The 22,310-nt window shown below is 35.3% G+C and overlaps 1 protein-coding gene across 17 annotated transcripts in view; it reads right to left on the bottom strand.

Moving 5' to 3' along the window:
• ALG13 (ALG13 UDP-N-acetylglucosaminyltransferase subunit) overlaps positions 1-22,310 on the bottom strand; it is a 79,231-nt gene that overhangs the window by 53,282 nt on the left and 3,639 nt on the right. For 11 of the 17 annotated variants that reach the window (XM_055267328.2, XM_055267331.2, XM_063634269.1 and 8 more), the window contains exon 3: positions 21,974-22,112. In XM_055267328.2, coding sequence (XP_055123303.1) covers positions 21,974-22,112 — 139 coding nt within the window. The other 6 variants (XM_055267337.2, XM_055267336.2, XM_055267338.2 and 3 more) reach the window with 2 other exon arrangements.

Raw genomic sequence — 22,310 nt, 5'->3', positions numbered from 1 at the left:
CAAAGGCAGGCCCAATTGCTTGTTTTATTTGTTCCTATTATCTATACTATCTAGTGTCTTTTATTTTTATTTAAATGCAAAAACCCAATTCCTTTCTTACATTTTTTAAGTATTAAAAAAAAAATAGGTCAAAAGCTGGCTTTAGAGAAGGCACAACATTAAGCTGCTTTCAAAATTGTTTTTTCCTTTTTTTTCTTTTTTTTTTTTTTGTATCTGTGGATCCAGTAGTAATCATGACTGCTCCCTCTAGGAAAAGCAGCAATATTTTATAATTTAGGAATGAAATAATGTTTGACATGGTAAAAAGGGAACAAATCTTGACTTTCTTAGCATGCCAATTTGAAATTACCTTAATTTCTTTTTTTTTTTTTTTAAAGGATCTCACTCTGTCACCCAGGCTGAAGTGCAAGTGCAGTGGTGTGAACACAGCTGACTGCAGCCTCAACCTCCTGGGCTCAAACAATCCTCCTGCCTCAGCCTCCCAAGTAGCTAAGACCACAGGTGCATGCCACCACACCCAGCTAATTTTTTTATTTTCTGTAGAGACAGGGTCTTGCCACATTGCCCAGCTGGTCTCAAACTCCTGGGTTAAAGCTATCCTCCCACCTCAGCTTCACAATGTGCTGGAATTACAGGCATGAGCCACCATGTCCAGCCACTAAATTTCTTTTTTAAAGAAACTGCAACACTGGAGAAGTGATGCCTTTTGCAAAAGTTCTGAAACACACTGGGAAGAGAGATTGCCATCTTTCGTTAAGGTCACTAATTCACTGAGAAAAATTAATTAAGGGTCATAATTTGGCCAGGCACGATGGCTCACGCCTGTGATCCCAGCCCTTTGGGAGGCTGAGGTGGGCAGATCACGATGTCAGGAGATCGAGACTATCCTGCCTAACATGGTAAAACCCCATCTGTACTAAAAATACAAAAAATTAGCTGGGTGTGGTGGTGGGTGCCTGTAGTCCCAGCTACTCGGGAGGCTGAGGCAGGAGAATGGCTTGAGCCAAGATCATACCACTGCACTCCAGCCTGGGCAACAGAGTGAGACTCTGTCTCAAAAAACAAACAAAAAAAAGGGATCATAATTTAAAAGTTAATTTATTTCCAGCATATTGTACTTGTAAAGAAAAACACAAATGCTTCACATCTACTTTTTAAACTAAAAATGATATATAAAACAATGCAATCTAAATGCTTCATTTTGAGGAAGCGAATGGGGGAAGGGAAAATCAGGAGAAAGAGGGAGAGAATCAGAAAAGTAATAGAAAACTAAAAAAGAAAAAAACATAAGTAGGGACAGGAAGACAAAAGGAGACAGAGCAAAAGAAAAGTAACACACAGGGAAGCACACAGAAGTAGATCCACACAAATATGGTCCATTGATTTTTGACAAAGGTGCAAAATCAGCTGAATAGAAAAAAGATAGCATTTTCATCAAGTGGTGCCAGAACAATTGACCATCCACATGCAAAAAAAAAAGGATCCTCAACCTATACTTCACACCTTGTACTATAATTAACTCAAAGTGGTATAAATGTAAAATAAAACTTCAAAATTTAAAAAAATAAAACATAGGAGAAAATCTTTAAGATCCTGAGTTAGGCAGTGAGTTCTCAGATACATAACAGAAAAAAAAATTAACTCAATTTTATCAAAATTAAAAACTTTTGCTCTGCAAATGACATTGTTAGGAGAATGAAAATACAAGCCATAGACTGGAAGAAAATATTTTTACATCACATATCTAACCAGAAAAACTTTGTACCAAAATATATAAAGAACTCTGAAAAGTCAACAATAAAAAAAATCCAATTTCTTAAATAGACAAAAGATTTGAATACACATTTCACTAAAGATATAAGAATGGCTAATGAGCACATAAAAAGATACTCAAAAATCACTGATCTTTAGGAAAATGAAAATTAGAACCACAATAAGACATCATTACATACCCACCAGGATAGCTGTAATAAACGATACAGACAATAACAAGCATTAACAAGGATTGGCGAAACTGGTCCTAAGAAGATGGAAGCAAAAACTGTATGATTCCAAAAGGAATATGATTCCATTTATATGAAATATGCCAAAAGGGTAAATCTAGAGACAGAAAGCAGATGAAGTGGTTGCCCGGGGCTGGAGTGGAAATAGGCATTGACTACAAATAAGCACAAAGAATCTTTCTGGAATAATAAAAATCTTCTAAAACTATTTTGTGGTGATATGTGCACAATTCTGTATATTCACTAAAAATTAAATTGTACTCTTAAAACTGGTAAATTTAACAGCTTTCAGGTATGTCACATACCATATAATTCACCCACTTAAAGTATACAATTCGATGGTTTGTTGTATAGAGTTGTGTATCCATCACCATAATCAACTTCAGAACATTCTCTTTATCCCAAAATGAAACTCTGCATCCTATAGCTGTCAACCTCTAATCCCTCTATCCCCACCAACCCCAGACAACCACTAATCTACTTCCTCAATCTATAGATTTCCCTATTCTGAACATTTCAAACAAATGGGATCATAAAGTATGTGGTCTTGTGTGACTCGCTTCTTTTACTTAGCATAAGGTTTTCAAAGTCCACCCATGTTGTAGCATGGTGCATCACTATATAGTTCAATCCCCTGTATAAACCAAAATTTGTTTATCCATTCACTAGTTGATAGAAATTTGGGTTGTTTCCACTTTTGGGCTATTATGAATAATATTTCCATAAATATTCACGTGCAAGTTTTTGTTTGGACTTATGTTTTCAATTATCTTAGGTATATACCTAGGAGTGGAGTTACTGGATCATATGGTAACTCTATTTAACCTAATGTTAGGAACTGTTTTTCAGAGCAACTGCACCATTTTACATTCTTACCAATAGTGTATGAGGGTTCCATTTTCTCTAGATCCTTATCAACACTTGTTATTTTCCATCTTTTGATTATAGTCAACCTGGTGGGTGTGAAGTGGTATCTCACTGTGGTTTTGATTTGCATTTCCCCAGTGGCTAATGATATTGAGCATCTTTTCATCTGCTTATTGGCCATTTGTATATCTTTAATGAGATACCACTACATACTAACTAAAATAATTTTTTTAACTGACAATACCAAGTGTTGAAAAGGATGTAGAACTGGAACTCTCATATGTTGCTAGTGGGAATGTAAAATAGTACAACCACTGTGGAAAATAGTTTAGCAGTTTCTTATAAAATTGAACAGAATTACCATATGATCATGCAATCCCACTTCTAGGTAACTACATAAGAGAAATGGTAACACCAAAACCTCTATGTGAATGTTTATAGTAGCTTTATCCATAATCATGAGCTCTCAAAACTGGAAACAATCTAAACATTTTTCAGCTGGTGAATAGACAAAAACTATGGTACATTCAAACAATAGAATACTCCTAGGAATAGAAAATAACGAAATATTGATACATAAAAGAACATGTCTCTCAAATGTAACATGCAAAGTGAAAAAAGACATGATTCAAAAGGCTACACACTGTATGCCTGCATTTATATGACATTGAAAAAGGCCAAACTATAGGAAGGGAAAACAGATTATTTTTGCCAGTAGTTAGGGTTGAAGGGCTGACTACAAAGAGAAAGGATAAATGGGGGCACTGGAACTGTTCTGCATCTCGACTGTGGTAATGGTTACCTGATTATGCGTTTGTCAAAATTATAGAACTATATAAGAAAACAGGCTAATTTTACTGTATTTAAATTTATCAGTTACGTAAATCAAAAAAGCAGAAGAAATATAACAGAGTTGAGGAGCTCACAGAATAGTCAACGATATTGGGAAGAAAAAATAAGAAAATTAGATCATCAATCTAGGAAAGCCAACATCTAACCAACAGGAAGCCCAAAGTGAAATGAAGAAAGCAGAGGGAAAGAAATGATGATGATGATTATGACAATATAAAAAAATTATAGCACTGTAGAACATGAGTATCCATATTGAGACTGAAAGGGCCCATGAAGTAGCCACAACAATGAAAGCAAAAAAGATCATCCCTGGACATAACAATAAAGTTTCTGAAGTCAGGGCATAAAGAGAAGATCCTAAAGTTTTCACAGAAGAAAAACAGTTTATACACAAAAGAACACAAATAAGAACACAATATACTTCTCAAAAGAAAAACTAGGATTTGGAAAACAATGAAGCTCTAGATTAGAGGGGAAGTTATTTCCAACCTTTATTTCTATTGCAAGCTATCAAATGAAAGAGTAAAACAAGGTGTTTTTAGAAAAAAAAAAAAAGATTCAAAAATGTTGCCACTCGTTCTCAGAAAAGCTACTGAAGATATGTGAAACCAAAATAAAGAATTTTTTTTTTAAAGTCTGGGGGTGGAAGGGAGCAATCATGGAAATAGGAGATTCAACACAAGAGAAAAGCAAAGAGAAATTACAGGATAAGGATGAAGGGGAAATCGCAAGAAGACAGACACTCAGAAGGACTAGAAAATAAGCATTTCCAAAAATAGGACAGGGAACTCCAGTGTGGATATCTCAAATAAGATAATAAAAGTTTAGATAACTCAATGTGTTTGAATATAATGAGAGATGTACACTTCTGTTGGAAAGTTTGGAGCTGTTACTATCAAAAACTGGGAAAATGATAAAATAACAAAATGAGATAAAGTTTTACAGGAAAGGAAATAAAATCATTGAACACTACATGGCTCAGATGTGAATAATATTGTAGTTAAGCAGTCATAATCAACATTGAAAATGAATCTCACAGAACTGATAAAACTAAATTAGGAGGATGGGAAGGAAAATGGGGAAGAGAAAAAAGAAAAAAGTCTCCTCTTTGGGATCTCATTTACCCCTCTTTCAACAATGGACAGATAACCTAGACAGAAAATCAGTTAGGAAACATTAGACTTGAATTATACTTTACACCAAATGGACCTAACAGACATATACAGAATATTCAATCCAACAGCAACAGAATACACATTCTTGCTATGCACACATGGACCATTCTCCAGGATAGATCATATTGTTAGGCTAAAAAACAAGTTTTAACAAATTTAAGGAAATTGAAATCATATCAAGTATCTTTTCAGATCACAATGGCATGAAACTATAAATCAGTAACAGAAAGAATCTTGAAAAATACACAAATATGTGGGAATTAGACAAAATGCTTCTGAGCAAGTCAATGTGTCACAGAATAAATCAAAAAAGAAATTAAAAAAAAACCCTTGAGACAAATGAAAATGGAAACACAACATACGAAAACTTACAGGATGCAGCAAAAACAGTTCTAAGAGGGAAATTTATACTGGTAAATGCCTACACTAAAAAGGAAGAAAGATCTCAAATAATCTAACATACTTCAAGGAACTAGAAAAAGAACAACCTAAAGTTAGCAGAAGGAAGGAAACAAAGATCACAGCATAAATAAATGAAAGACACTAGAAAAACAATAGAAAAATAATAAACGAAACTAAGAGTTTCTTGAAAAGATAAACAAAATTGACCTACCCTTAGCTAGACTAGGAGAAAAAGACTCAAATCAGAAATGAAATAGGAGACATTACAACTGTTATCAGAGAAATACAAAGGATCACAAGAAACCACTATAAACAATTATACGCCAACAAATTGGATAGTCTAGAAGAAATGGATGAGTTCCTACACACATACAACCTACCAAGACTAAATCATGAATAGAAAATCTGAACAGACCAATAATAAGGAAGGAGATTGAATCAGTAATAAAAGTCTCCCACCAAAGTCCAAGACCCCATGGCTTCACTGCTGAATTCTACCAAACATTTAAAGAACCAGTACCAATCCTTCTTAAGCTCTTTCAAAAAACTGAAAAAGAAGGAATATTTCTGAACTCATTTTACAAGACCAGCATTACCCTGATACCAAAGCCAGACAAGGACACTATAAAAATAGAAATTTACAGACCAATATCCCTGATGAACATAAATGAAAAAGTCCTCAACAAAACCCTAGCAAGTTAAATTCAACAACACATTAAAAGACTCATTCCCCATGATCAAGTGGGATTTATCCCAGGGCTGCAAGGAGGGTTCAATATACACAAATCAATAAATGTGATACACCACATTAACAGAATGAATAAAAATCATGATTGTTTAAATAGATGCAGAGAAAGCATCTGACAAGATTCAACACCCCTTCATACTGAAAAAACAAACAAACAAACAAAAAAACTCTTGGCCGGGCACGGTGGCTCACGCCTGTAATCCCAGCACTTTGGGAGGCCAAGGCGGGCAGATCACGAGGTCAGGAGTTCAAGACCAGCCTGGCCAACATGGTGAAACCACATCTCTACTAAAAAAAAAAAAAAATACAAAAACTAGCTGGGCATGGTGGCGGGCGCCTGTAATCCCAGCTACTCAGGAGGCTGAGGCAGGCGAATCATTTGAACCTGGGAGGCGGAGATTGCAGTGAGCTGAGATCACGCCATTGCACTCCAGCCTGGATGACAGTGCGAGACTCCATCTCAAAAAAAAAAAAAAAAAAAACCTCTCAACAGATTAGGTATACAGGAAATGTATCTCAGTACAATAAACACCACATATGATAAACCCATAGCTATGAACATTTTCAAGGGTGAAAAATCGAAAGCTTTTCCTCTGAGATCAAGGACAAGGATGCTCCCTCTCACCACTTCTATTCGACATACAAATCATAGCCAGAGCAATTAGGCAAGAGAAAGAAAACACATCCTACTAGAAAAGGAAGAATTGAAATTATCTTTATTTGCTGATAACATGCTCTTACATATAGAAAAACCTAAAGACTACACAAAAAAATGGTTAGAACTGGTAAAAAAAAAAAAAAAAATGAGTAAAGTTGAAGGATACAAAATCAACATATAAAAAATCAGTAGTGTTTCCATATTATCCAAAGAGAAAATTAAGACAACAATCCCATTTACAATAGCAATAGCAATAAATAGTTAGGTATAAATGTAACCAATGAGGTAAAAGACTGATATAACACTGAAAACTATAAAACACTCATGAAAAAAACGGAAAAAAACCCCACAAATAAATGGAACAATATCCCATGTTTATGGATTAGAAGAATATTGTGAAAATGTCCACACTACCAAAGTGATCCACAGATTCAATGCAATCTCTATCAAAATTCCAATGACATTTTTGCAGAAATAGAAAAAATAATCCTTAAATTTATATAGAACCATGGAAGATCCCAAATAGACAAAATAATCTTCAGTAAAAAGAACAAAGCTGGCAGCATCTCACTCCCTGGCTTCAAATCATATATAAAGTGAGTATAATCAAAACAGCATCATGCTGGTATAAAAACAGACACATCAAACAAAGGAACAGGATAGAAAGCCCAGAAAGAAACCTACACATTTATGGTCAATTTTCAACAAAGGTATTAAGAATGCACAATGGGGAAAAGACAGTCTTGTCAATAAATGGGGTTCGGAAAACTGACTATCCACGGGCAAAAGAATGAAGTTGGATCCTTACCTTACATCATATTAAAAAATCAACTCAAAATGGATTGAAAACTTAAATATAAAACCTGAAACTGCAAAACTACTAGAAGAAAACATAGGGGAAAAGCTCCACACTTCTTTGGGCAATGATTCTTTGAATATGACCATGTAAGCACAGGTAACAAAAGCAAAAATAGACAAATGGTATGGCACCAAACTAAAAAGCTGCTGCACAGCAAAGGAAACTATTAACAAAGTGAAGAGACAACCCACAGAAATTGAGAAAATATCTGCAAACTATACATCTGATAAGGGGTTAATATCCAAATATGTAAGGAAATCAAGTAACTCAAAAAAAAAAACCTGTAAGGAAATCAAACAACTCAACAAGCAAGAAAACAAGTAACCCAATTTAAAAATGGGCAAAGGAACTAAACGAACATTTCTCAAAAGACGACATAAAAATGGCAAACAAGTACATGAAAAAATGCTCAGCATCACTAATCATTAGAGAAATGCAAATCAAAACATGAGACTATCACCTCACAACTGTTAGAATGGCTTTTATTTAAAATGATGAAAGATAACAAGTGTTGACAAGGATGCAGAGAAAAGGAAACTGTTGTATGTTGTTGGTGGGAATGTAAATTAGTACAGCCATTATGGAAAACAGTATGGAAGTTCCTCAAAAAATTAAATAGAACTACCATATGATCTATTAATTCTACTTCTGGGTATATATCCAAAGGAAATAAAATCAGTATGTCAGGGGATACCTGCACTCCCATATTCATTACCTGTGAATTATTCACAGTACCCAAGATAAGGAAACAACCTAAGTGTCCATCAGTGGACGAATAGATAAAGAAAATGTGGTACATATACAAAATGGAATGCTATTCAGTGTTTAGAAAAAGGAAATTCTGTCATTTGTGACAACACAGATGAACCTAGAGGATGTTATATGCTAAGTGAAATAAGCCAGGCACAGAAAGACAAAGAGGGCATGATTTACATACGGAATCTAAATAAGTTGAACTCATAGAAGTAGAGAGTTAGAATGATGGTTACCAGAAGCTGGGGGGTGAGTGGGAAAAGAGAAAATGGGAGTTGTTGATCAAAGGGTACAAAGCTTCAGACAGACAGAAGACATAAGTTCTGGGATCTTTTGTACAGCAGAGTCACCACAGTCAATAATAATATATTGTGTACTTCAAAATAAGAATTTCAAATGTCTCACCATAAAAAATGATAGGTAAGTGAGGTAAATATGTTAATTAGCTTGACATAATCATTCCACATTGTACACAAATAGCAAAACATTACATTGTACCCTATAAATGTATATACAATTGTGACTTGTAAATTAAAAACATTAATTTTTGAAAAGTCTCCTCTTCCATATAGGAAGGTTAAAATGATATTCAAATTTAAAAAACAAAACAAAACCAGTTTAAGCATATTATTTATAAAACATAAAGTAATACGGTCACCTATAAGAAGCAGGAACAGAGATGGGGAGGAGTAGGACATACAACTGCTGTTTCTTGTTGTAAGCCTTGTATAATCAATTAACACTTTTAGCTATTCACATGTATTACCTTAATTTCAGAAAGTAAATTTAAACATTTTATCATTAGTGAGCAAGAAACAATAGCATCATCAACTGGGAAAACAAGTAATTGGAATTTTACAGCTCCAAGGGACCTCTTACTTTACAGATGAAGAAACAGGTCTGAAATAGTTTTAAGACCTACCTAAGTTTTCACATCCAATCAGTAACAGTACTGAAACTAAAACTATATAAAATCTCCTGATGTTTGCACAATTACCATAAAGAGGAATTACATACCAAGGCAGAAAAGACATGAACAAAGGCCCAGAAGTGGTAAAGCAGAGGTTCCATTCTGCAGATTAGTACAATAGGATATTTTAAAGAGACCTGTGGGTCAATTCTAGACTTTGTCTTGCATATAATAAAAAGCCACTTCAAGGTATTTAATACTGTCCTTTGAAATATCGCACTTGAAATCCCAATTGGCTTTCTCCACAGCAAACTACTTTAGTCCTGTAAACCTCCAGAACAGTGGTTCTCAAGCGGAGGGCTTGTTAAAAGATTGCCTCCTGCCCAAGGGATTCTGAGGCAGGTCTGGGATGATCCCAAGAATTTGCATTTCTAACAAGTTCCCAGGTGATGATGATGCTGGCCCAGGGAATACACTTTGAAAACCACTGCTCTAGAACAATGTATTTCTAAAAAGAGAATTTCAAGGCCAAAATTTCAGCAAACTTTGCGTATTATAATCCTATCCTTGAGATTCACAGTGCCCATTAGCAACATTAAAGGTCCTAAGGAATGCCTGCAGTAAATGCTTCACATTTTTGACCTAGCCTTTACCAAACACCTTCTTCCCTCCATAGATCACCTATTAATGTTTCAAAGTTTGAGAAACACTGCTCTAGAAATTTTTGTGACTTAAACCTAAGGTTGTTAGAATAATACAAAAGACACTGTATATTCAGTGTTTAGCACATTCGTGCTTAATTATGGATGGCTGTTAGGTGCTACCTGACAAAACATTCAGCAAGTAATCATTCTTTGGTCCAAAAAAAAGGTAAGAACCAGAGGAATTTCACTGAAATTCTACTGGAAATCAAAGTTCTAATATGGGTCCATATCCCGCTTCCCCATCCCTAATGGAATTATTCCCTTTGACATCTAAGTATAATGGAAAGAAAATGTCTTTAAAAAGACGTTTTAAGCACTGTACCTCTGGGTACAGATTAAAATAAGTTGAAAAAATATTAAAGTAACTTTAAATAACATAGTTTACCTGTCATGAAATTGATGGACTTTAATTTTATAATGACTACTTTTTATACTGAAATTTAGCTAGAATAAGTGATTTGTCCTTTTAATTGCTATACTTATTTCTTCACTGATAAACGAGGAAACTGTAGTGTGACATATAAATACTAATGATTTTAATTCTAAAATAACACTTCACGTTTCAACCAATTAAATGAGGTATATCTGGAATTATTTTTTTAAAGCATACATTACCTGTGACATACAAGGTATAGTTGTAAATGTGTATGATAAAATGCTATGAGTTATTAGTTTCTGAGAGGCAATATGGTATCATGAAAAGAATGTTATGAACTTGGCTGTACCACTTTAAGTCTGTTTCCTCATCTGTAAAATAAGTAGATGGGCTGCATAATATCTAAGCACTCTTCCAACTGTAGGGAATTACTCTGTGATTCAATAGTGGATAACAGACTTTAGGTGGTAAAATTTGTAATCAATATTAAAATATTGATAACACCTTTCTTTAAGTGGTCAAATTTGTGATCAATATTAAAAATAGCTTTTGGGTGTTAGCCTATTATCTTGGCAAAAAGTGGGGATGACTGGCCCACATACAAATGAATAAATCTGACATTGCCACATAAACAGACCTAGATTTTTAAAGATAACAAACCCATGTATTAACATATAACAACTTGTAACAGAACATACTGAAAAGCCAGTATTTTAAAAATTAGCCCTAAATAACTTACTTCAATTATTTTTAGTACCAAATAACATGAAGCAAATTAAGGGAAATAACTCTACAGAACCTCTTTTTAGGGTCTTTCATTACTGAAAATATAATGGTAATGTTTTTTAAAAATGTATTTTAACAGCACCCTGGAACTAGAGCCTATCAACTTTTCAGTGTGAACATTCAAGCAGAATTAGCAAAGCAAGATTTATGAAGGAAGGGAACACAATGGTTCTAAAACAAAGCATGGCCTGGCAGCCCTGTTCAACCTCCTCCTCAAGTTTTAGGAAGGAGAAATAAAGGCAAGATAAAGAATGGATTTCCCAAAGAAGTGATCCTTGTTCGGAATTGCAAAATAAAATATTATCAAGAACCACTTGCTTTCATTTTCTTCTCTTCCCCATTCTCACCTGATAGCATAACAATACAGATTTTTTTAAAAAAAAGGAAAATACTACTTTGCTTTAAAATATATCACACTGGCACAGAAATACTGAGGGTTTTGTTTTTTGGTTTTTTTTTTTTTGAGACGGAGTTTCGCTCTTGTTGCCCAGGCTGGAATGCAATGGCGCAATCTCGGCTCACTGCAACCTCTGCCTCCCAGGTTCAAGCAATTCTCTTGCCTCAGCCTCCCGAGTGTCTGGGATTACAGGCATGTGCCACCACGCCTGGCTAATTTTGTATTTTTAGTAGAGACGGGGTTTCTCCATGTTGGTCAGGCTGGTCTCGAGCTCCCGACCTCAGCTGAACCACCTGCCTTGGCCTCCCAAAGTGCTGGGATTATAGGCATGAGCCCCCGCGCCCAGCAGAGGGTTGTTTTTTGACTTAAGACACCTGCAGTGTCTGATCAGTCCAGAGACAGGATTAGTGGGAGGGAAAAAACCCAGAACATTTGAAGCACTGGAAAGACCCATCCACTTAAACTTCTAAATAAACTTAAATTATGACTATAACCTCAATTAGAAACTAAGTATGAGTTTAAATATGAAATTCAATGAAAAATCTGCTTTCCGTATCATTTAGGACTATATTCTGTGAATTCTAAAAATAGATCTTAGTCCTACTTCTCAAAACAAAAACTAACCAAGAGAAAAATGTGTTATTTCAACAGCATTTTTCGTTTTTAAAACATGCCACACAACTAGGTTTATGTCTTAAAAATCACCTGAGAAGTTAGTTTTATTAATTCACAAACAGGAAAACTGAGATCCAGAAAACTACTAATTTAGGCTAAGGACTTAGGAATGTTTTTCACTACTAAATATGGGGAGTGTATTATCCACTCACTTCACACTGGCAGTGGAGAATTGACCAGTATGTAATGCTGCACAAAAGGAGAAATGATCATTCAAAAAATGTACTATAGGCATCTCATAGACATCATTCCAACAGTGACTATCAGGGTCCTGCAACCAAGTACTTTAGAAGCACACTTAACCGTGAGTAAACACAATATTGTATTGCCTTATTGGATTTCTTCACCAGTCTATTGTAGGATATTCTAAAATAATTACTACAAATAAAAAATTCCATTTAGTCCTTATTATCTATTAGAAAAGACACTATATAAGACATTATGGGTTACAGATACTGAGTTAATAGCATAAGAATATTAAGGTTAGTTTCAAAAATGTATTGGCTGGTATGCTTTAAACTTAACAAAAAAAGTATTGAATTTGTGTTACATTATAAAAACTGGGAATTACTGGCCGGGAGTGGTGGCTCACGCCTGTAATCCCAGCACTTTGGGAGGCCGAGGCAGTTGGATCACCAGGTCAGGAGATCCAGACCGTCCTGGCTAACATGGTGAAACCCTGTCTCTACTAAAAATTACAAAAAAATTAGCCGGGCATGGTGGCAGGCGCCTGTAGTCCCAGCTACTTGGGAGGCTGAGGCAGAAGAATAGCATGAACACAGGAGGCGGAGCTTGCAGTGAGCAGAGACCACACCACTACACTCCAGCCTGGGTGACAAAGCGAGACTTTGTCTCAAAAAATAAGTAAATAAAAATAAAAACTGGGAATTATTAAATTTAAATGTAATTAATCAAAAGGGTTTAATTACAAATGAGTCTAGGAATTAACACCAAACTAGTAATAAACAATGACCAAGAAATGAAGTTACTGAAGTTCACCTCAGCCTAGGGATTCTTAACCCGGGGCCACAAGATCCTGCAAACTTCCTGAAAGTCACTGCAAAATCATGTATATAGAGAAGAAAGGCCATAGTTTTAAATTAAAGAGTTCCATGGCTGAAAGAAGCTTAAGAACCACTGCCTCAGAGAACAGGACTGCAGCCACCAAAATAAAATCATGTTCAAAGCTATGATACAAGTGTCAATCAAAATAAGTAATTTTGGCCAGGATATGGTAAAAAATTTATAAGACAATGAAGACATAGAAATACCAACATAGATGGTATATAATGGTATTAAAAGCCTGTCAAAATATTTTTCAAGAATCAGTATCAACATTAAGAAGCATGCATTCTGGCCGGGCACGGTGCCTCATGCCTGTAATCCCAGCACTTTGAGAGGCTGAGGCAGGTGAATCGCTTTAGGCCAGGAGTTTAAGACCAGCCTGGCCAACATGGCAAAACCCCGTCTCTACTAAAAATACAAAAATTAGCCAGATGTGGTGGTGGGTACCTGTAATCCCAGCTACTCATGAGGGTGAATCGCTTGAATCTGGGAAGCGGAGGTTGCAGTGAGCGGAGATAACGCCACTGCACTCCAGCCTGGGCAACAGAGCGAGACTCTGTTAAAAAAAAAAAATAAAATAAATAGCAGCATGTATCCTACATTCCTGTTTGAGCCTAGCCAGATTTGTCTACCTTTTGTTTAGCCACCTACCAAAAAAAAAAAAAAAAGAATTAAAAACTATATAATAGAGCATTCATGTAGGGAATTAGCCATTAGCCACTTAATAAGTAATTAAATATCATCTGATGACTGGGCACAGTGGCTCACGCCTGTAATCCCGGCACTTTGGGAGGCTGAGGCAGGCAGATCACTTGAGCCCAGGAGTTCAAGACCAGCCTGGGCAACATGGCAAAACCCCGTCTCTACAAAAAATTAACCAGGTGTAGTGGCCCATGCCTGTGGTTCCAGCTACTCCAGAGGCTGAGGTGGGAGGATCACTTGACCAGGGGAGGCAGAGGAGCCAAGATCTTGCCACTGCACTCCAGCCTCGGTGACAGAGACCCTGTCTCAAAGGAAAAAAAAATTGTTTGGTAATATCCTAAACCTTTCTCTATGTAAGCTTTTACTAGAAAACACTATAGTTAGTGCTTTTTATATACCTGATTTTTAACATCACGTTTTGCCACAAATCCCCGACAGGTACCATTATTTGACAGACCCTTAAATACCATTAAGATATTGCATAGAATCAGCACTGTTATATTTGGGATGCTATTCTTATATGTGCTTGATCCTACAAACTTACCATACAATATGATGGTCACATCTTCTGAACAAGAGACTTACTAGATACTTCGCTGTCAAATCAAAGTCAGTATGAAATCTGTGCAAGATGACAGTGTTTCCTAGAACAATACCTAATCCTAACAAGATAATCAAAAAAGAGTACTAAGTTACAGAAGTGCATTCATCATTTACGGAAAGCCTACTGTGTTTCAGGCAAAGGACTCAAAAATGAGTAAGACATAGGTCCTCCAGAGCAGGAATGTCTTGGATCCTGCTGATACAAAAGGTAGATTCTCATTATACATTTATATTAAAAGCCTGAATGATGAATACATGAGCTTGAGGTACTTAGGAAATAAAGCTGTGAGTACCTGGAAGCCAATTAGATATAAGGGGTTGGAGACAGAGTTAAAGGCTAGAAGAATGACTAAATGATGATACCATTAATAAAGATAAGCACCTCAGAAGAATGAAAATAAATATGATTTCAGTTTGGGGCACACCTTGAGTCTGAGGTGCTTACAGAATTAACAGACAGACAGGGCCAAAGGCAATTGGAAATACCATTCAGGAGCCCAAATCAGAGTTGGGAGATACAGATAAAGGAGTTAACAGCAGAAGCTGTGGGAATGATGAAAATTCCAAGAAAAGAAATAAAGCAAGGACCAAAATGAAACTTTAAAATACAAATAAGAAAAAAGAAAAAGATTTGTAAATAACTTGCGATCACGTAAACCAACTGGAAGAGTTTCTCCACATGGATTCTACTCATGGATTCTATGAGTAGCCATCACTGTGGTTTTTTAAGTAGCAATGTAAGAATTCAAAAAGGTTATACACCTATGGCTAGCATACAATTACACCTATGGCTAACATACAATCTAAATTTCTTAGGAAAATCCTCTGCTTTCAAATATTCTCTCCTACTGTCCCCATAAAGGATGGAAGTATACTGGAATTCAGTGTTCAAATTACAATTTCCACAACATCTCTTGGACCCTAAAATGAAATACAACTTTTTTCACATTATGTCATTTGTAGAATGGACAATACCAATTATTGCACAGGAATATTTAAAGATTAAATGAGTATATCTGTGTAAAGTGCTCTGAATAGTACCTGATACATACTAAGCACTAGTGTTAACCAAAATTATTTTTCACTCCCCACTCCCCAATAGAAATATGGCATTACGGTCGGGTGCGGTGGCTCATGGCTGTAATCCCAGCACTTTTGGAGGCCAAGGCAGGAGGATCACCTGAGGTCAGGAGTTCGAGGCCAGCCTGGCCAACATGGTGAAACCCAGTCTCTACTAAAAATACAAAAATTAGCCCCGTGTGGTGACACATGCCTATAATCCCAACTACTTGGGAGGCAGAGACAGGAGAATCACTTGAACCTGGGAGGTGGAGGTTGCAGTGAGCCGAGATCACGCCATTGCACTCCAGCCTGGGTGACAGAGCGAGACTTGGTCTCAAAATAAATAAATGAATAAATAAATAAATAAATGGTATTACATGTACAGCAGAAAATTGATCACCACGTGGCTATCATGATGACCCTTTCCAAATCTTTCCCCAAAATTAATTTCAAATAATCTGTCCACATGTGTCATTTCTCAGACTATATGCAGGGTTTTGGTCATCTCCACAAATTTTACATTATGAACAAATCAGAGGAATTACGTGCTTATACCATAATAAAGGGCCAGGAAGAATATTTATATTACTGCTAGTCATTACTTAGTCTTGAAAAACTTTCTCAAACTAAATATTAAAGTGGCAAACAACCTTTTCGTACTGTCTTTTGTGCGTATATATGACTTGCCTTTAAAAGAGTACAAAGTAGAGCCGAGTGCGGTGGCTCACGCATGTAAAACCAGCACTTTGGGAGGCCGAGGCGGGTGGATTGCCTGAGCTCAGGAGTTCACGACCAGCCTGGGCAACATGGTGAAACCCTGTCTCTACTAAAATACAAAAAAATAAAAATAAAAATAAAAAAGTAGAGGTCTAAGGTGTCCAAAATCAGATACTTGACGGTACTTGCAGATAATGACTACTTTTAAATGTTCCAGAACCCTATGTCGAATTCATTGGTTATATACTATCTTACCAACAAATCCTTTGAGCTTTCTTTCCTCCCAAATTATAAGTATCTAAAATCCTTAATTCCCAAGGTCATCCCATAACATCACATCTCTTTTCATCTACTCCAACCCGTAAATGTTCTATTAACTGTCTACCTCTTAATCTATCCATGGTGCAAATTTCCCAATGCTAAACTCTTTCTTTCATTTCCTTATCCCTGAAAATTTCAATACCTCTAATAGAACACTGCTAAATAAACTGCATTCCACTTAGTCATTAATATCAAGAACCTGCAGCTCTGTCATGTAATGAAACCAAACAAATTGAGCAAACATTTCAAACAGTCTTTTGGTTACCATTCTTTAATAAGGACTAATAAGATGTAAATGTGGTGATTAATTTAGCATGTTCCCTCATCTGTAAAACTGGTAGTTTAAAATATTCTTTAAATTATCTCCCAACTCCAAAAGTCTACAATTCTGTCTTAAAGTCTTAATTTATTCAATCTACTATCAATCCTACCCAGAGCATTTTCCTAAATTCCAAAAACTCAGAAATCACAGATTTCTAAGCCCTAGGTAAGGTTGTCACACGCCAAAGGAAAATCCAGTTAAGTGTGAAATTCCTACTAAATAACTTCCATAAATAAACAAACAAAACCTACTTTGCAAGGAGTTCGAGTAACTAAAATGAATACTAGGCAAACAACTATAAAGAAACAAAAAGCTTACAACATATATTATGTATGGTAGAAAGAGCAGGGGACTGGGAATCAAGGAGCTGCTCCTAGGGGCAGTTCTGCCAAAAAGCTATACTTTAAGCAAATGGTAAAATCTGAATATGATGGAATTGGACTAGATAATCTCAAGAATCCCTGCCAAATCAAAATGATTTTAAAGTCTCCTTTGACTTAAAAATCCAAAATTGATACAGAATTCCACAAAAGTGTAGTCAGAGATGTTACTGCCCACAATTGACAACAACGGCTTAAGCCTCTGCTAAATGAAATAATGGAATTTAGGTTATGCATTATTCTGGGAAAGTAGATAGCAAAGGATTTAGGGGCTGTATAGCCTTTTAGTTGTCTGATACTTGAGTAGACCTTGCCTCTCATTTGTTTCTCTTTAATTCTTCATCATAAACTATAAAAACTAAGTGACCAACATAAACTTTAAGTCACAATTTTCTCAAATGAGAAAAACGTATTTACGAGGGCCCAGAAAACACTAAAGATTCTCTCCCTGGATTTGAATAGGACCTTTCCTAAAACATAACATTGATATACAATTATGATTATGGTGCTGTGAATTCTGAACCAGATTACTCACTTTTTAGATTATTCTCAGCAAAATTTTAATCCAAGTTGGCTTCCTCCTGCTACCCAGAGTATTTCTTTGTCACCACCTTCTACCACTAGTAAGCATTTTTTTAATATTAGCCTAAATAAAACACAATCAGAAAAATAAACCTATAAAAACATGATAAAATGCATTCCAAATAAAATGTTTGGAACATTTAGCATTTTGGGATAATATGATTGGAATAGAAGGGAGGTCTTTATAGTGAACGTTCTATTTTGACAGATAAACTATATCTAAACATTGTACCAGAGAGCTATGGACACTTATGGATAATCTATTGTAAAGGTCTTGAGACCACACACTCTGATCAGAAAGAACTTCATAATGTATCTTGCTCAAGTTAAGTCAATTTTAAAACCATATATTTAAGCCATTATATGCATGTTTATTGTTCATTCATAAAACTAATTTTATAAGCACATAAATTGTAAATTTCTATTACAGTTAATGTTTCATTACCACTGTGAGAGGAGATCCTTAAAAAACAATAGTAAGTCCTATTGGTATAAGTCCTTTTTGATTATTCTTCTCAAACCAGTAAAGTTTTGACACTAGGCACGATTATTTTATCACTTTGTATGTATGCTTTAGAAAAAAAAAGTGAACATATCCACTCCACTCTGTTCTTTAGGAAAAAAGTAGCTTTTCCAAGTACAAGAGATCAACTAACTTGATCGTCCTTTTTAGGCAATGATTGAACTTTTCATTTCACAGAGCATAATCCATCATTTTTTAAATTTGGTTCCTTAGATTATAAAGCTAAAGATGCTGACTCTTTATGTAAAAATTTTTAAAAGTTGTTACTGTTTCATTTTTTATTCTAAGGAATATCAAACTAACTACATTTATAATCTTTGTGAAAGTTTTCAAATCTCATTCATTTTTATGATTCCAATTCCACTTGAGATTCTAGGAGAAAACCTGTGAATGCTCACTACATACTGAAGATTAGAAAAAAATCTAGTAAGTTTACTAAACTGCAATTAGGATTTGGACCCAATGCAAATGTGCACAACATAAAATTTCCTATACATTCTATAGATGTAGGAAGTTTATTAATTATGTTATTTTGTAAATATATATTATGTATTTAATTTGATTTAATCACATTACATAGGTTGAATTTGGGGGTTGCTTTTAAAGTGTTGAGAGTTTAGTGTTTATTTTTGTAATCCAACAACTTTATCCAAAAATGCAGAAAATTTTTCTGGCTGGCCAGGAGGATAACATTTCAGTGTTGATAAGTCCATTGACTGTAACAGCCCAGGAAGCGTGCTAAAACAAAAGAAGAAAAATATTAGGTAACATGGGAGAAAATTCCATACTTCATCTGCTGCCCACTGATGACTGAATCTAACTTCCAAGAATATAGTGGTACTTCTAAAAACTGCACATGTGAATTTTTATATATTTTAATATAAGTATACATACTAGGATTATTAAAGCAATACAAAGAGTACTATAAAATGTCAATATAAATTCAGCAGATACCTTATCTCCTATGTCAACTGATATATTTTAGAAATTATATTTCATGAAAAATGTCTTCACATGGCTTTGTAATACTTCTCAGGACTGGGCATATTTAAAGTGAAGCACAATTCATTCATGAAAACAGAATTTAAAAATTGAAACCAAAAGTAATAGCTGCCAGACAAGACAATAAGCTGGGGAAACTACTAGACCATGCATGAAGATTGTGAAATAATCTTTGCCAGTAATTTACTATCATAACTTCATATATAATTAAACAATATACCACACCACGATGTATGCTGGAAATAAGGTTTTAAACATAGAACTATTACATCAGAAATTTATTTAAACCAATCGCTTAAATTAGAACAAACATACTACTCCCCAGCCTAGGTTTGGGGAAAATAAATGATTTACCTAAAATGAAAAGATAACCAATTATTGGCTAGGCATGGTGGCTCATGCCTGTAATCCCAGCATTTTGGGAGGCCGAGGCAGGTGGATCACCCAAGGTCAGGAGTTTGAGATCAGCCTGACCAACACGGAGAAACCCCGTCTCTACTAAAAATACAAAATTAGGCCGAGCATGGTGGTGCATGCCTGTAATCTCAGCTACTTGGGAAAATTGCTTGAACCTGGGAGGTGGAAGGTTGAGGTGAGCTGAGATCGCACCATTGCACTCCAGCCTGGGCAACAAGGGCGAAACACCGTCTCAAAAAAAAAAAAAGAAGAAAGAAAAGAAAATACAACTATTGATTCTTACTGCTTACTGCTTTTATGTGACTTTCTTGAAATTAATATAGTAAAAAGATATTTAAAACTGTAAAAAAAAATAAAATAAATTGGAGACTTGTACAGTTTCCTTCCTTTTCAGCATGAGTAAAAAGTCAGGATATGTTTATGAAATCAATGTTTTCCTTTTAATGTACTACTACAAAATCAAAGATGCTTTAACATTTAGAATGAAAATACTAATTAAAAGTATCTGGAAAAAATTGACTTGCATAAAAGCAGTTAGGAAGATAAGTTTATTCTTCTTTAATCTAGCTTCTTTCCTGACTCACTAAATAGTTCAAGACTGGCTTCTATATTACACAGTCACCCTGACATTCCCTCTTCTCCAACATTATAGTGATAAGGACACCAACAATTTTACTCCTGAAATAATCAATGAATCTGCCCCCTCTCAATAAGAACAGGAGTCTTGGTCTGTTTTGTTCACTGATGTATACCAAGCGCCTAGAACAATGCCTGGCACATAGAAGGTACTCAATAAATATTTAATGAATGAATAAGTATTTACTGAGTGCCTAAGAGACAGAAACAGTAAAACTAAAAGAAAAAAATTATTATGCTCCAGCCAGTTTCTTCTCAGGTTTTTTATTTTAAAATTAATTTCATTTTACTATAACGTAAATAAATATATATTTATATTACATATGTAGTAATTCTATGAGGCATTTACTTCTTGAAACATCAAACTAGGATAGGTTTTAAAGTCAAACAATTGGGAATTACTGACCTGGCCCTTTGGCAAGCTTCTAGTGTCTCAAGGAAGAACTAATAGAAAACAAGCAATTTTCTTCATCCTTCTATTACGATGATCCGTTCCTGTTGAATTCTAATATACTTGTAGAAAATAATACTCCTTACCATAATTTCTCTGCTTAAAATACTTCAATGGCTTCTCAATAAACATGAATAAAATCAGAACTCTTACATAAGCTTCCCCCACCCAGCTTCATCTTCTATTATATTCCCTTGCTCACTATGCTCCTGCAACACTAATCTTCCCTCTGTTCCTCAAGCACACCAAGCTCCAAGTTCACTCCTTACTTAGGCTTTTGCACTTGCTGTTCCTTCTGCCTCTAAATCTTCACATGACTGGCTCTTCCTTGTATTTCGGGTCTCAGATCAAAATGTTAGGTACTCTGCCAAGCCTTCTCTGACAATTCTAATCAGTCTTCACCCCAGCTACCACATCACCCTGTCTTACTTTCTTCATAGTACATTTCACCACATGAAACACCTTGATCATTTATTTGTGAACTTGTTTATTATCAATTTTCCACCACTAGAATGTAAGCACCATAAGAACAGGGACTTTCTCTCATGTTTACTACTGTATCCACAGCACCTAAAACAGTGCCTTTTATATATTGGGTGTAACTGAGTAAATGAAAGAGTAAATATAATTTAGGGATTTTAGTGGATTTACTATAGGCGAAACTTTTCACTAAAATGAGCAAATGTCTTCCTTGAATGATGAAAATCTAAATAATGAACTCAAAATTTAGAACTCCAAAATTGGTGTCTTGGAGACATGCGTGCCTAGATAAACACACATATACACTCTCTCTCTGATATTCACATATGCAAAGAAACAGCCATAGATACACACAGATATACAACACAGAGATTACAAAGTGGGAGACAAACAAATGGGAGGATTTTACAGCTGAGAAAATCAAAACGTTTGGCAACTGGGAGAAGGTAAGAGGCAGAAGAGACAGATGGGTTAGGTAGGTGGATAAGAGGAAGAGCAAGGGACGAATTAAGGCAAGAGATAAAAATAATCAGTCTCTAGTATACCTGCAGGTACAATAGAAGAGATGACCCTCTTTGTGTAGCTGCTTTGCCAGTTCCAGCTGATGATTGTTCATCAACTTTTCGTTTATAACCACTATGAGTGGCTTTCCTTTTTCCAGAGTCTCCAAACAGCTTCCTGCACCTACAAATATAAATCAAATTTGTTTAACACAATTTAAAATAAGTTAAGGTCCCCACGAAGCTTTACAGCTAGAACTCAAAAGTTAAAAAACTTAAAAGTTGACAGAACTACAAACTAGGTCTTTCAATTATACATTCAAAATGACAAGAGTATAGTTATCAGTTGCTCTCTAATAAAAAGTGCTAGAAACTTTATTTG

Source organism: Symphalangus syndactylus, chromosome X, assembly GCF_028878055.3.
Source record: "Symphalangus syndactylus isolate Jambi chromosome X, NHGRI_mSymSyn1-v2.1_pri, whole genome shotgun sequence".
Lineage (NCBI taxonomy): Eukaryota > Metazoa > Chordata > Mammalia > Primates > Hylobatidae > Symphalangus > Symphalangus syndactylus.
Note: the sequence above shows the minus strand (reverse complement) of the source record. Positions and strands in the feature narration are given on the sequence as shown.